Source organism: Tiliqua scincoides, chromosome 4, assembly GCF_035046505.1.
Source record: "Tiliqua scincoides isolate rTilSci1 chromosome 4, rTilSci1.hap2, whole genome shotgun sequence".
NCBI classification, from domain to species: Eukaryota; Metazoa; Chordata; class Lepidosauria; order Squamata; family Scincidae; genus Tiliqua; species Tiliqua scincoides.
Window position 1 is genome coordinate 208,559,990 of NC_089824.1, and position 16,695 is coordinate 208,576,684.

Here is a 16,695-nt window from a genome sequence, read left to right on the forward strand (position 1 = left end):
AGCCCAGCAATCTTAGTTGCCCTCTTTTGCACCTTTTCCATTTCCGCTATATCCTTTTTGAGATGCAGTGACCAGAACAGGACACAATACTCCAGGTTTGGCCTTACCATAGATTTATATTGCATGCACAGGTGAGGACTTTCCGAATCTGGCTGGTCTGTGACATAGCAAGGGTTTTAGGACATCACCGATCCCATAACTTGTTGGTTGGAGGGCTCTGCACGTGCAAACGGTTGATTCTATATCATCCTAATGCATGTATCCACCAGTTCACAAATTTTTAATTCAGGCGGTTATTGAAGAGAACAGAGTTTACTGTGTTCACATAGATTTCTTGATATTTGCAATATCAAATGAGGACCTTTGGCGGTGTGGAGATAACCGCTGTGGAAGATGAACAATCTTCATTGTCTGCTTTATGAACTGATCCAATCATGAAGTGCAAATGTGGGGGTGAGGGTGGGGGAGAAGTATCCAAATGAAAACAAATTTTGCTCTTCAGGTGGATGAACTTTGAAGCGTCAAGTGTGAAGTGAAGCTTGCAAAATGGGGGTTGAAATATATTGCTCTGCCTTCCAGATTTTCTGCCGAGCAGTTGCTCTTTCAGTGTCTGACCTTTAAGGATGAATTGATAATGTGAATAAATTCAGTAATGTCTCTCTTTTATTACTTCCCCCCTCTCAAACACCATAAAGCCGTCCCGGGCAGCCAATAGCCCATGCTGCATCCATATACAGATCCCTCTGTAAAGAGCTTTAAAAAAAAAAGAAAAAAAAAGATCAAAAGCTGAATCTGGATTTAATCTAGCTGGAAAATGTGAATTGTCCTTTGTTACCAGAATAGAGAAACGAGAGACTGTTTGGGTTCAACTGAGAAAGGTGTATGGAGGAAAGATAACGTTATGGACATGATGCAGCTACATCCCTAATGGTGTTGGGTAGAATCCAGGACTGGGAGAAGATAGATTGATGGATGCCATCTTCTTCTTCCTGTTGAATTAAATAGCTTCTGATGAAGCTTCTGATAGGGTGGGGGTCCTTGGAAGTGACCTGGTATGCCGTGCAAGAAATGGTATTTTCAAAAGGAGAGAGAAATACTTGGCAGCCAGCACCAGCCCTGGTTCCTACTTAAGAGTATAAGAACAACTCTGCTGGATCAGACCAAAAATCCGTCTTATGCACTGATCTGTGGTCAATCAGGTGCTTCTTACAAAACTGCATGTGCAGGCAACATTAAGAACATAAGAACATAAGAACAGCCCCACTGGATCAGGCCATAGGCCCATCTAGTCCAGCTTCCTGTATCTCACAGCGGCCCACCAAATGCCCCAGGGAGCACACCAGATAACAAGAGACCTCATTCTGGTGCCCTCCCTTGCATTGGCATTCTGACATAGCCCATTTCTAAAACCAGGTGGTTGCACATACACATCACGGCTTGTACCCCGTAATGGATTTTTCCTCCAGAAACTTGTCCAATCCCCTTTTAAAGGCGTCCAGGCTAGATGCATCACCACATCCTGTGGCAAGGAGTTCCACAGACCGACCACACGCTGAGTAAAGAAATATTTTCTTTTGTCTGTTCTAACTCTCCCAACACTCAATTTGAGTGGATGTCCCCTGGTTCTGGTGTTATGTGAGAGTGTAAAGAGCATCTCCCTATCCACTCTGTCCATCCCCTGCATAATTTTGTATGTCTCAATCATGTCCCCCCTCAGGCGTCTCTTTTCTAGGCTGAGACACGTTTATCCTCCAAATAGTTGGATCTCTACCTTGTGAGTTAGTTTGGAATGGGATATAATGACTGTCCCGAAGTCCATCCAGGGAGCCCCATGCTTCAGTGGGGAGTTGAATAAGCATGACAGTCCATACTTATTGTAATCAACTTTCTAGCTCTGACGCAGCTGAGCCAACAGGGCATGTGCTGCATTCTGTGTTGGTGGGGACAATAAGGAAGGCCTCCTCAGGTTGAGGGAATGTTTGTCCCCTTATCTTGGGGATGCATTGTGGCTGCATCAGCTTTGAAAAGTTGGTTAGGACTGAGCTGTGAATCAGTTGAGGCTCTTAATAATAACTCCAACAGCTCAATCCTATCTAAACCTACCCCTGCCAATCCAGTCGTGCTACCAAAGCACATGCTGCATCCAGTGGCAGGGGGGGCAGTCCTGGAGCTCTCCTCAAGGTAAGGGAACATCTCCTCCTATCACCCACTGCCCCACTAGGTCTACTTTGGCTTGTGCCAGTGATTAGTGGCACAAGTCCAAGTAGAACCAGGTAGGTGGATTGAGGCCCAGAAGGGGGATAGGATATTGGGGATTGCCATCCCTTTCCATCCTCACCCCCATCTCTGCCCTGGTCACTGCCCTATTCCACCCCCCTCCCTGCCCCTGCTCCAACTTAGTAGTTTGGGGCTCTCACCGAGGCCACTGTGGCCTGGCCATTGCCATTCACCGTTTGTGGCCGCAGCCAGGCTGTGCTCTATGGTGCGTCGTGTTTTGTGATGGCTATGAAGTGACTTGTGCAGCTGGAACACAAGTTCCGTTGATAGGAACTTGTGGATTGGGCCACAGGTAGCTGCTTCATATATTATATGTATTTTATTTCCAGGTTACGGAACTTAATCATGTAAAGAATATATTACGGTTGCCAAAAGGCACAAGGAAGCATGCGGTTGGAATATATTTCAGTGATGACACATCCAGGACATTTGCTTGTGAATCAGGTGGGTCTCATGGCACAGCTTTTTGGTGTGCATTACTTTTTTTTCCTCTTTAATCTGATAATTGTAAATGTTATTTATCCATCACACCAATATGTGGATTTTTGACCATTTATGCAGAATTAGAAGCAGATGAATGGTGCAAAGTCTTGCAGATGGAGTGTCTGGGGACTCAGATTAATGACATTAGCCTGGGAGAACCTGACCTATTGGCTTCCGGTGTAGAGAGGGAACAAAATGGTATGTAAATACGTTTTGTACACAACACTACAAATAGAAATGTTTAGGGTGTCTTTGCGATGTGCTCATAAAATCCACAAATACCCCAGGGCGGTGGGCTGATGCAGAGTGTTACATTCCTAAATGACATACACACACCAAGTTTTACTCTGCCCTATCCAAGGCTGCCAACCGAATTTAAGCCAACAATTTCCAGGTCCACAAGCCAACAGAGTATAATAGAACTAGAAGAATACATAATGTATGATCAATGCAGTTTCTAAAACATGAACACCAAGCAGCAATTTGGGCTGCAATCTTATACTCACTTAGAGCCCAATCCTGAGCTCTGAGCACCGGCTTACCTCTTACCTGAGCACCGGCATTTGTGAACACGAATGCTGGGCAAATGGCTGGGCTAGCACCGGGCAGATACCCGGCCTCCACCGCTCGGCAGTCACATGGACCAACGAGCAGTGGAGAGGAAAGCGGGGGCATGTGGGAAGATAGGGAGGAGGCGTTCTGGGGAGGGGGGAGGCGGGTGGAGGGCGGGGAGAGGATGGGGAGGAGGCATGACGGGGAGGTGGGAGGTGTGGGGTGGGGAGAGGGTGGGGGGAGATGTGCTGGGGAGGGAGCAGGGAGGGAGGATAGGATTGGGCTCTTAGTCTCTAAAGGCTCATTTTAGAGATTTACATTATTTTCTTAAAAGTGAAAGACAGAAGCTTTGATCCATCCCTTTGTACAGTTTGTTTGACAGAAAATGCCCTGCTCCTGCATGTAATTTCAGTGTAATCTTTTCAGCTATGAGAATCCCTAATCCACCTGCACAATCTTAATGCGTAAAAGACTGCCCCTGGTGTTACAGCCTAGTGTGAATTTGTGCAAGGCTAGCGTGAAAGATATTTCATTTATGGTCATATGCCCTCCCCACCCCCACGCATCCACATAGAGGACTCTGGCACTATGTGGAAACTGGCACTATGTCATAATCTCTTTACATGATGATGGAATCTGGAATAAACCATCATGGCCAACATCTTGCCTCGCGGCAGGATTTTCCACACAGATTGACCTACTTAATTCACCCTGCAGTGTGCCACAGGCAGAGCGCATGGGCATCTAGGCGCCTGCAGAGCTGATAAGTCTAAATGACTGGCAATTGAAGGAAGGCCAGAATTGCACATTATAATCAAGATGCAGTCACCAGCCAGTCACTGCACATTGAATTCTTCCCATTCATTCTCTTACACACTTTTACAATATTTCTGAAATTTGAAAGAAACTTCCTTTGTAGGAAAGATGTGGAACAGGTCCTTACAGGAAAATAAAAAATGAATGAATATCAGTTCTTTTATTTTGGGATGTGCCTGCTTTCCATTACTCTATGTACTTATATTCTGCATTTATAATCTGGGGATGTGTAATGTTGCATTTTTTTTTTTTTAAACTAGGGCTTCTTGGGCTAGGATTCCATGATCTGAACAATAAAACTGGTGTTGTTTGAATGGCGGTCAAACCTGATAGCAATGTAAAGCCCTATCAGTTTTGCTATGTGTTTGCCCATATCAAATACTGTTATAATTCAGTCTTTTAAAATTGATAGCAGGATTTGCCACTGAAGTGCATGGGTTTACTCCCTGTAGATTGGCAAACGGGCAGAGATATACATAAGTTCCAAACTCAGGATAAATCAAAAGTTCTGAGCCCTAAGGCAGTTTCAACTTCAACAGAATTTGTGTTGGGATAGGAAACCAGGATTGTACTGAGTGGCTGTCTGGCTCTTGAGAAAGAAATGACAAGTTGAATTGAAAGGAAATTGGACAGATTTATGGAGGAAAGGTCTGTCACAGGTTACAAGTCACAATAACTGTCTGCAACCTCAAAGTTTTAGAGATAGACTATTTGCCTTGCATGTAGGGTCAGATGCAAGAGAGTAGCAACAGGATACAGGTATCTTAATGGCTTGTGTACTCCCCAAGGCATCTGGTGGGCCACTGTGAAACATAGGCGGCAGAATAAACTATCACATCATACTGTGTAATTTGTCTGTGGAACTCCTTGCGACAGGATGTGGTAATGGCATTGGACCTAGATGCCTTTAAAAGAGGATTGAACAGATTTATGGAAGAAAAATCAATCACAGGTTACAAGCCATGATGGGTATGTCCTGGTTTTAGAAGTAGGCTACCTCAGAATGCCAGACGCAAGGGTGTGGCTACAATGAGGATTGGGCTATGAGTAAACTTGGGATACACACACTCAGCCTAAAATACCTCACAGGGTTAGGTGGGCCCCAGGGAGAATTTTAACGATTTTTCTCCCTTCAGACCTCCCTGCTCCCAGATGAAAAGTCCAGGTTGTCTCAGCAACTGGGATGCATTTGGAGGTGTATGAGAAGTGCATGGGCTATTACCACTTGGTTCCAGTCTTATTGTCTTGAGTGGTCCCTGAGGCATCTGGTGGGCCACTGTGAGATACAGGAAGCTGAACTCGATGGACTCTTGGCCTGATCCAGCAAGGCTCTTCCTATGTTTTTATGAATCCTGTTGCGGGCCCTCAGTAGCCTTATTCTAGGACCCACCATGGATACCAAATGATACCAAATGATACTCAGACCCACGTATGTCAAGCCTGTGGGTAAGGAGGATCCGTTCATTACATTCGTTATCCTGCTCTTTTGCTAGGAAATTCAGGGATACATACATGGTTCTTCTGCAGAGCCAAAGAAAGGGCGATAATTCATCAGAACCTGACATTAAACGTGGCCCAACAGGGTAGCCACTTAGGCTTCAACAACACCTGGGGTTGGACTTACTCTACAGGAACCAAGTGGTAATAGCCCATGCACCTCTCAAACAAACATGCTACCATGGTATGTGACTGCAAAAATTTTGGACAGTAGTAGTGTCACCTCCCCACGTGCGTTTCAAGGTGCAGCCCACAACCCCTTGTGAAACTACTGCTCCTAGCCCATGGTTGGGTGTGGAATAGCAATGGAATGTGCATTGTGTTTGTTTCACCACGAGAAGAAAACAAGAGTAGGTCATGGGCACAGAATGTAATTCTGCCCCCTTTCCATGCATACACACATCAAGCTTCCACAGTATTAACAAATGGGAGTGGCTTTCTGTCTTGCCATCTTCTTGTGAAAATAAATGTGATGACTTGTAAAAAACACTTTGGGCATTGGGAAGTGCCATAGGAGTGATTAATATGATGATAAGATTTGTAAATGTCTGCCATGCTTTAATGTTGCAAGGATTTTAGACTAAATCTTTTGTTTTTCTCCCAGAGAGATTCAATGTGTATTTGATGCCATCCCCTAATTTAGATGTGCATGGGGAATGTACCTTGCAGATAACGTTTGAGAATATCTGTCTTTGGGACATCCAGAATCCCAGAGTAAAGCTCGTCTCTTGGCCTTTAAGTGCCCTCCGACGCTATGGGCGGGACTCCACTTGGTTTACATTTGAAGCTGGAAGGTGAGTGGATTTTTGGCCACATAACTCTTCATGCTTTGCAGGCTTGTGCCTCTCTGGGTTCAGGTTAAATACCCCAAATGGAAGCTTTCAGTCTAATATTATCCAGATGATCATTTTAGTGCTCAGCTCTGTACAGTCCATAATGCTCACATAGTTTCTTCCAGAGCATCCTTGTATGTTGTCGAGTGAAACTGGACTATGGAATTTAAGATCCCCACAGGTATTGGTAATTTAGAGTGCAATCCAAAGAGCACACTGAGCCAGCGCAGGCTCCTACACTGGCTCCCAACTGTTGCAGATGTGCTGTAAGGCACGTTCGCCCCAACTCAAGAGTTGGCTAGGCCAGCGTGGAGGCCTGCACTGGCCCGGAAGGGCCTGATCCAGACTCTGTGACAGCCTGATGGGGTATGTTTGTGCCAGGTGGTGCAAGTGTTGGGAGAAGGAGGCAGAAGAGCATTCCCAGGGATGGGGAGGGGGCATTTTTGGGCAGGGGAGGGCGGAATGGAAGGTGGATCAGGATGGGGAGGGGGTAAGGAGGAACGTGCTGGGGAGGGGGTAGCACAGATCCGAGTAGCCCCATAGAGCAGTCTGGGGTTCAATACGGGGTAAGGGGGAAAATATTCCCTTACCCCGAGGTGACCTCCAGCCTTTACCTAACTTGCATAGGATACAGCACAGGCTGCTGTGGTCTTGCCTGTTCTAGCGCAGATTAGGATTGGGCTGCCCAGTGGTTTATTAACAGGATTTTATATATATACTTCCTAGCCAGGCTCTTAATTCAGACCTGCTTCAGAGTTTCTCCTGTGTCATGGGAAGAGAGGTCTACAGGGTATATGTTGCATCCTGCGCTGGTGGCGTTTTTGAGTCTGATTACTGACTCACCAAATGTTAATTGACTGTTGTCATTTCCGCTTGCTTTTTCTATTATTTTTCTGCATAGCCCTGCTATGGATGTGCATTCATAAATCCGTCTGATCACAAGGAAACTTGCCCTGTTTTTTTTTTTTTTTCCTGGCAGGATGTGTGACACAGGGGAAGGCCTATTCATCTTTCAGACAAGAGACGGGGAGGCAATCTATCAGAAAGTTCACTCGGCAGCTCTGACCATCGCAGAACAACACGACCACTTATTACAGAGTGTAAAAAACTCCATGGTATGCTTCCTAGCTCTGCCTGCCATTCTCCAGCAGTCAGCATTAATGACACAAAATCCATAGGCGTCCTTCTGAAGCTTGAATTCAGTTTTTGATTTCATAGAAGCAAATGCTTTTGTGCGTGTCTGTCTTCCTCTTGTCCTTGTTAACTCATTCCACTTCTCAGTGTTAATGGGGTTCTCAGACAGGTCTGGAGCTGTGGCTGCTTTCTCATTAACTAGCACAGTAAGAAATGAGTGGCATTGGATTTTCTGATTGACTACTTGAGAAACACACACACACGCACTTCGTGCAAGTCGTTGCAACATAGATCCAACAGTGTTTCATTTGAGTTGGCTGCCAATATGGTTCGATTCAATATACCAATATGGAAAATTTACAAGGAGAGATGCAATCTGAGTTACCTGAAACCCAAGCTGGGTATGACATACAAAGGAAGCACCAGCACCTTGAATTGGCATATGATTTTAACTTCCTTTAATTGTCTACCACTTGAAACAGATTACAAGCTCTTTAGGAATAAAGATGTCTTTATTAGATGTGCCTTTGTTTTATGAAACTCACAGAGGCATACCTAGGACTCTTGTGTGGTCTCCCAAACAGGGGCTGGGCAGCCCCAGAACAGCTTAGCTTCAGCAAAAGTGTGGCCACATTACTTGCTTCCAGGTCATACTCTCAGACATAGGCTATAATTTGTAAATTAAGCTATTTCTGCCCAACACTGCAACAGGAATCAAATGTGTACACCTGTGGGCTGGGCAGAAATGGGTTAAATAAAGTCAGGTTTAGGGTATAGTATTATACTCCACAGACTTATTTCTATTCTTTTTTAATACTCAGAATTCTCATCTAGGCTACTTTTCAAGTTCTTTATTTCTTCTGATTTGCTCCAACCCTTCACTTCCACTAGAGACTTCAGAATTCCAAATGTGATCTTTTCAAATTAAGAATGATTACTCCAGTTCCCATTCTATCATTTTTATTCAGGAGGGGTACTGTTAAATCAAAATCATGAGGGGTGACAGGGTGAGTGCTTGGAGAATTGTCCTAAAGGGGAGGAGGAAGGAGGCAATGTTTATGGAATGCTACAATTCCTAAAATAGATTCTTAGTTTGTTTCCATGGCACTCAAATGTAGGATAACATTGCAAGTTCTGTTGAAGCATTATTGGAGAGACCACGTTTATTCAACATGGTGTGGGTGGAAGTAACTATTGTGTGCAGTGAGTCAGTATTAACAATATGGATGTGGGTGTTTAAAGATAATGGGCGGACTTCAAAGTTCAATTGTGGCCTTCAAATCCTAGCCAGAAAGGCTAAACTTTGTTGAAACGGAAAGTCCAGTGTGGGATGGATGCACTCTTAAATAACTTCACAGTATTCTTACTGATTAGGCTCTGTCAAACTGTGTCTGTTTTGCCACATTCCAATTTGTGTCCTTAATTGTGTGCAGTCCGGATAGAAACTGACAGGGGCTAAATGTCCCCTTCTCTTCCAGATGCAATTTCATGGCATTTCGCAAACTCACCCCTATGCTATTTTAAAAGAACAATTAAAAATGGACCAAACTAATGCATTCTTTGAAACACACATGTTAATAATAATAATAATAATAATAATAATAATAATAATAATAATAATAATAGCAGTATTTATATACCACCTTTCTTGTCATTGGATTTCACCTCCAGCTTTAATCCAAGGTGGTTTACATAGGCAGGCTTCCTAATTCCCCATGTAGGGATTTTTACAATGACAAGTCTTTCATAGAACACCTTAATTCCAGGAGGAATCCTTCACAGTCTGGTATTTTTCTGGCTTCATTCATCTCCACCCCTCCGCACTTTATCTGACAGCACTCCTTCACTCGCACTGAAGGGGTCCTCCTCTGCTTCTCTCACCAGCTGGGATGACACATCTTGTCAAGAGCAGCAGCTCTCTGATGTTTCTGGCGATCTCCAACTGCATGCCCAGATATTCTTCAGGCATCATGGGTGGCAGCTCTGCCACTAAGACTGACGTCCTGCCCAGCGTTTTAAGTGTAGCTTTTGAAAAGTTTTTAAGCCTGTGGGTGGGAACAGTCTATTTTTCACTAGCATTAGGTGCCTTGACTCTTTTTAGGTGATTACTAGCATGTTTTGTGCAAGTATCCTGCCAAGGAACTTTGTGATATTTCTTTGTTAAAGAGAATCTTTTCATAAAACAGTGGCACCCTAGGTTCCATACTTTGTTCTTTCTACTCTAAGAAAGGTTAATCACCTATTTTCCATCTCCTGTTAGCAAGAACATGAAGGAATGACTGCAGTCAATTTTAGGTTATGCATACAATGTTCCTAGAACCAAAAAAAAAAAAATCACAACAGTGAACTGATTTTACAAGTGATGACTTGGGCTGCACTCCTAACCACACTGTCCTGAGAGTAAGCCCCACTGAACAAAATAGGACTTACTTCTGAGTAGACCTGGTTAGGATTGTGCCCTTAATGTCCTTAAAATGATGAGGGGTTTAGTGACAAAGAAAGGTCAGGTGTTTTTTATTTTTTTAAATTTTGAAAGACACTTCCATTTTGTTGAAACTAGATCAAAGCGAGCAAACAGAAAGGAAAGCATTAGTACAGGGTTTCCCAGGATTGAGCATTGCCCCTTGAATGGAGTGCATAGGTTAGCAAGGGTCCGTGAACCTCTGAGTGCTTAAAAAGCGGATTCACAGGGCATGGCTTGTCTGACGGCACAGGATACAGCAGCCCTTGCTGAAACGGAGTATATCTGCACTGGGTTGAGGCCTGGGAGCCCTTCACAGCTATGGGGGTGGTGGTGTAATAAGTATTGCAGGCATTGCAACGTGCCGTGTAAGTGGCTCCTCTCACTCCCCTTTGGAACCATTCTGGGCAGCAACAGCAAAGCGCAGAGCATGCTGCCATCTCTGCCCAGAATGGCTCTAGTGTCAAGTGGGAGGGGCCATTTACTTGGAGCATTGTGGCACCTGCAGTACTAACTGTGCCAGTCTCCCCCTATACCCCTGCTACTGCCCTCCTTACATCACTTTGAGTTCCATGGAAGAAGGGTAGGGGGGCTTTTGCAGAGCACATTCCAGAGGTGACACTTTGAGAAGCCTTATCTGGTGTGCTCCCTGGGGCATTTGGTGGGCCGCTGTGAGATACAGGAAGCTGGACTAGATGGGCCTATGGCCTGATCCAGTGGGGCTGTTCTTATGTTCTTAACTACAATTCCCAGAATGCCTTGCAAGTCTCTTGTTATCTGGTGTGCTCCCTGGGGCATTTGGTGGGCCGCTGTGAGATACAGGAAGCTGGACTAGATGGGCCTATGGCCTGACCCAGTGGGGCTGTTCTTATGTTCTTAACTACAATTCCCAGAATGCCTTGCAAGTCTCTTGTTATCTGGTGTGCTCCCTGGGGCATTTGGTGGGCCGCTGTGAGATACAGGAAGCTGGACTAGATGGGCCTATGGCCTGATCCAGTGGGGCTGTTCTTATGTTCTTAGATGCAACATTTGGAAGATGATTGAGAACTATGACTGCATTCATTCCAATCCCTCTTTGGCTTTTGTTCAGCTACAGATGAAGATGAGTGACCGAGCTGTTTCTCTGGGCACTATGGTCCCCTTGCCCCGCAGTGCCTACTGGCACCACATCACACGGCAACACAGCACCGGGCAGCTTTTCGGCCTACAAGGTAGGAGGTGGATGACACAAGGAAGCCAAAAGAATCCAAAGTAGTTTCTTGTATCATAAAAATGATGGTTTTGTTTCCCACATGATGCCACACTGTAGTTTGGCTTTATAAGTGAAGCCATCTTCATATATTCTCAACCTGCTTTCTCCAAAGAAGTGTACTGGCTAGCCATGCCGTCATGCCAACATATTTCCTAAATACCACTCATGGGTATCCTCAAATTCAGTGTTTGATTTTGAGGAGAATTCCTTCCCATGACTGGAATTCTGAATGGCCAGGGTTCCCAATCACATGGAGGAAATTCCCTGTGTACACTGCTTGACTCTGAATGTGGGGATGCCCAGGGGACGTGGCAAAAAGCATACTGGCATGAAACATGGCTGTTTGTGGCCATACCCTAACCAGTTTTCCAGCACTGGCACAGCTGCGCCAATGGGACGTGTGCTGCATCCTGCAGTTGGGTGGCACTCATGGAGGCCTCCTCAAAGTAAGGGAATGTTTGTTCCCTGATCCCAGAGCTGCATTGCTCTTATGTCGGTGCTGGAAAGTGGGTTAGGATTGCGCCCTGTGTTGCACTACTACTCCACTCTCCCTCTCCCTGTGTTCAGTGAATGCATGGAGATAATGTACAGAAATAACATTTTTAATGAGTTCATATACACCATTCTCTCCCTACCTCTTTCTCCCACATGCTCTGATTTCCTCTCTGTTTCCTGGTTTCAGGCAAACCATAGTTTACCATGACATCTGAATCGGCAAAGTAGGGTTTGTGCTGGACCTCCAAACCAGAATTGGAAAGCACATTCTGAAGCTGGCTTCAAATTTTTATTTAGAGGGAAACACTAGCTATAGTTTTGCTGATTTGGGAGCGAAAGGAAACTATGGTTTTCCCCTGAATTAGGAACTTGGGAAGAGAATCAGAGTTCACAAAGGAAGGAGGTGAATTCTAAAACAAAGATTTCTTCACATAATACTATGACTGCATTTGAACCATCTTGGTTTTGGTCTTAACGGGATACTGAGTGTACTAGAACTGGAAAATGTCTCAACACCACTCTTCTACCTCTTCATTCTCTATTGGTCAGTCATATATATTTTTTACAGTTATTAACTTGTGGGAATAAAGCATTCAGTCTGAATAAACTCGAAGTCCAGCAGTCTCTCTGTGAATGTTCCTTCATTCATAGCGGAAGGGGGTGCTTATTTCTTTCCATTTCTACAGTTCTTCAGGTCATCTGCAAGAATATTGCAGCTGTATCACAGACAAGAGGTTCCTAACACATGATCAGAATATATTTTTCAGAGAAAGTGTTAAAATTGTTTTCCTCGCCAACTTACTTTAAGGACTGATGGGATATTAAACAACATTGTCCTTGTGCTTTCTCATTGCAAAGCAAGTCAATGGTTTCTCTCATGAACTGTGAAGGACATCTAGTGGCCAAGAAAAGCATCTTCACCAGTGTTCAATAGAGAGTTTCATTTGTCTGGAGCTGGAAGCCTGGATGCTTATAACTTATCAGAGCAGTAGGTTACTGGAGCTGCCTCATGTTCAGGGCTGCCCCAATACCTCCTGATGCTTGGGACAGCATGTCGTGCTGCCCCCCAGTGATGTGCCAGCCTCTGTTTCTCCCATTCTTCATTGTTGTAGCTCAACTATCTCCTGCCCACCACATTTCCTTTTACTTCTCTGCCACCCTCAATTCAGAATGTGGAAGGAGAAGGAGAAGGACTAGAGGCAAGTAGACAGGTATAGATGGGCTTTCCCCACTAATCTGCTATCTGAGGCAACTGCTTCATTTGGCCTCATGCAGGGGCCAGCCCTGCACATGCTTCCAGAGTTCACTGTTGAGAAAAGGGGGAGTGAGAATGGGAAACTAGCAACACTTCCTCTTGATTTTCTTTTCTATTTCAGAATTGATTCCACTTTAAAATGCAGAAAACAGGTCCCAGGTACATGGTCACTAAAATAATGGGGGTTTTGTTGTCTGGGAAAAATACCCATTTTTGATTTGAAATTTGAACTTGAGGCCAAACTATATCTAAGGCTGAAATCCTATACACACTAATGTGGGAATAAGTCCCATTGAACTCACTGGGGCTAACTTCTGAGCAGACCTGCAGAAGTTTGTGCTGCTGGATTACGTTTATTTGTAAGCTGCTTTTCCGCCAGCACGTCAATGGCAATTTGCAATCCACAATATGGCTTACAATCGAACGTGACATGAAATATGAGGGGGGAAGTGGACAGGGACAGGAAACTCCCCTCCCCAATAAATTCAGGTGCCATCTCATACATAAAGAGATAATTGCAAAGTAAATTATTTAAATAATTAAATGTTAGATAATGTAATTTAAATTATGGGCAGCCCAATCCTGAGCTGTCTGCGGCATGCAGTTGCAGCGGTGCTGAGAACAGCTCCTGCCACATCCTGCACGTCTCAGCCTGCCGTGGGCGGTGCCTAAGGGAAGCAGCCCTGCAATAGTAAAGTAAAGGTGTTCGTGTAGAGCGCTGAGCCCCACATGAACACCTTGGATCTGGTGGAGCGGAGCTCCATGGAATCCACCTCCCTCCCTCCCCCTGGCACGCCTCCCGCCCGTCCTCTCTCTGCCCCAGCCTCCCTGTCACGCCTCCTCCCTGACCTCTCTCCGCCCTCCACCTGCCTCCTCCCTCCCTGGAACACCTCTTCCCCTCCCCCTCCCCACCCCTGCTTACCATGCCATACTCGGCAGTCCGTAAAACCACCAAGCAGCAGAGGATGGGCACCTGCCCAGCGCTAGCCCAGCGCCGGCCTGCACTGGGCTAGCTCTGGTGCTGGCCCAGCAGTAAGCCTTGCAGATGTGCCTTATGGAACATCTGCAAGCTGGAGCACCAAGCTCAGGATTGGGCTCTTAGTAATTTAATGGTTTAATTTAATTGTCAGCTATTTCATCATTTTTAAAATTTCTTTTGCTATGCAGACCACTTTGTGAATTACTTTTTGTTGAAGAGCAGTTAATAAATATTCTTAATAATAATAATAAGAAACAAGTATCACCTGAGTTTCCTACTTCACAGAGACTGACAATGACACGAGAAGCTCTCAGATATATATCAGCTGTACTATAATAATTGTGCTATAACATCATTGTAAGGAAAAATAACATTTCCACAGTAGTGTAACAGACATGTGGCATTGAATATATCAACAATTTTCAACCCTTTTCATCTCATGGCACGCTAAAATTGTCCAGGTACACCATCGGCTTTTTGGGCAATTGACAAGGCACACCACACTGCCAGTGGGAGGCTCACATCCCCCAGTGGGCCAACCAATAAATGACCCTCCCCCAAACTCCTGCGTCAAACCTGCAGACCATTTGCGGCCCACTGGTTGAAGTCCGCTGGATTATACAGTCTCTCAAGAACAGACATCATTTAGTATAATCTTTCAAAGGATGGCAGTGATGAGCTGAACAGGTAGTTGTGCTGCAGAAAACACCTTCCCTCTTGCAATCATGGCAAACTGCAAATTGATGAGCAGTGCTGCTCCAGCTGTAATGACCTTCACTCTTGTGGTGCAGGTCAGTTGGCTTGGCCTACTGGGGTAGCATTCTGCTGCAGTAGCGTAGCTAGAGGGGGTATGAAGCACTAAGTTCAGATGAACCTGCTGTGCAAGGAGCCCCTCCCCCTCCCTTTTGAAGCCATTCCTGGGGGCGAGAGCAAAATGCTAGTCAATGCCTTCATTTTGCTCTTGCTGCTGGGAATGGCTCCGAAGAGGAGGGGTGGGGGCCCCTTGCACGGCGCATTCAGGCGCCTGCAAAACTTAATGCTGTGCCCCCCTCTAGCTATACTACTGCTCTGCTGACCCCTTTGCAACTTCTTTGTCTCCTCCATCAGCTTATCACAATGTGGTATGTCTTCCCAGAACTCCTGGGATTATAAACCCTCCAGCTCTCAACAGGAAAGATCACATGCAGTAAAAATAAAAGATAATAAAGATAAAATCCAGTCTTTTTTGCCTTGGTTATTACAACTGCCTGCCAGAGCCACTGAGCAGAGGTATTTGTTTTTACAATGTGTGTTACTAGGTTGACGTACTACAGTTGCTTTTGCATATCTCAAAAACTTCCCAATTGTCAGACTTTGCTAACTGCATCAATATGTGACTACAGGCTTAAGGGCCCAAGCCAAAGCAGGTCTACTCAGAAGTAAATCCTATTGTGTTCAATGGGACTTACTCCCAGGAAAGTGAAGTTAGGATTGCAGCCTTTGTTTCTTGTAATGTAGCAGCGATGTGGAGCTGTGTTTTTGGATTGGAATCACAGTGTGGCAGTGGAGGGTATTTATATTTTTACCATTGGGATGTTGTCCCACTGAATGTCATCTCTATTAAGCAGCTATTTAGCTCTAAAACTGCTTGGTAAGCGTTAAACAGCTGCTTCGTAGAGATGATTTTCAGTCGGAAAACATTGCAAAAGCAAACATTTTAATATCTTTTACCTTTGCATTGTGGTCCCAAACTAAATCATGGCCTTGTGCAGCTGCTATACATGATTAAGTTTTAACTACACACTGACACATACACAGCCCACTCCTATCCATGGCCAGCCTGCAGGATGCAGTGCTACTGACACAGCCTTTGCTACATCCTGTGGGCCAACTGGGAACCAGGCCAACTGGGAAAGGTAAGTAAAGAAAGTGTTTACTTACCACTTCCACTGGTCCTTGGTTTCCTATAGGCCTATTCAGATCAACACCTGCTATTTTGCCTGGGACATGGGCTCTGAATCGCATGGATGTTTCTGCCAAGATCTGCCCATCCCCAGCTTGATCTCTGCTTTGATCTGCCCCAGAACCTACCCCTCTGCCAGTCAGTCTGTCGGCAGCCAATCTGCAGGCCAGTAACAGTGGAGCATGGCCTTCTACGCCTCATGCCAGCGTCCCGCATGGTGTGCTGGCAGACCTTCCAGTCCATCAGCATAATATACAAATATACAAATAGGATTGGACTGACAGTGTCTTGTTTTGTTATGCTCATTCCAATGTGTATTCCAGTGTTACAAGAGTTGTGTTTTCTGAGTAAGGACAAGGTAGCTTTTGTTTGCCATCATCGATATGATATATATCTACGTAGTTTTGATTGGCTCTGTGATATCATCATGTTCATTAAGTGATCTCTGATTGGCTGAAATCATATACTGAATAATAAAATGTAATTAAAGTTACAATATGACCCCCAAGCAGCAGTCAATAGAGGGAACAAAGACTGTGAACAGGTACAACAGATGGCACAAAGCAGGGGGTAGGTGGGATTTTTTTTTTTACCAAGATGCTTTCCGCACCTTTTGAAAGCACACTTTTCACCTTCAGAATGTTGGTGTACAAAATTCAGCATAGATCCACTCCAAATTCCAGCCAATCAGTCTGATGTGTATTAAATATTAAACAAAT

The 16,695-nt window shown here is 44.9% G+C and overlaps 1 protein-coding gene across 2 annotated transcripts in view; it reads left to right on the forward strand.

Annotated features, from left to right (window-relative positions):
• Window positions 1-16,695, forward strand: part of DOK5 (docking protein 5) — a 58,111-nt gene that overhangs the window by 41,301 nt on the left and 115 nt on the right. For both annotated transcript variants that reach the window (XM_066625080.1, XM_066625082.1), the window contains exons 3-7: window positions 2,607-2,721; window positions 2,839-2,958; window positions 6,230-6,419; window positions 7,438-7,573; window positions 11,144-11,264. In XM_066625080.1, the coding sequence (XP_066481177.1) occupies window positions 2,607-2,721; window positions 2,839-2,958; window positions 6,230-6,419; window positions 7,438-7,573; window positions 11,144-11,264 (682 nt within the window). The remainder of the gene's footprint in view (window positions 1-2,606; window positions 2,722-2,838; window positions 2,959-6,229; window positions 6,420-7,437; window positions 7,574-11,143; window positions 11,265-16,695) is intronic.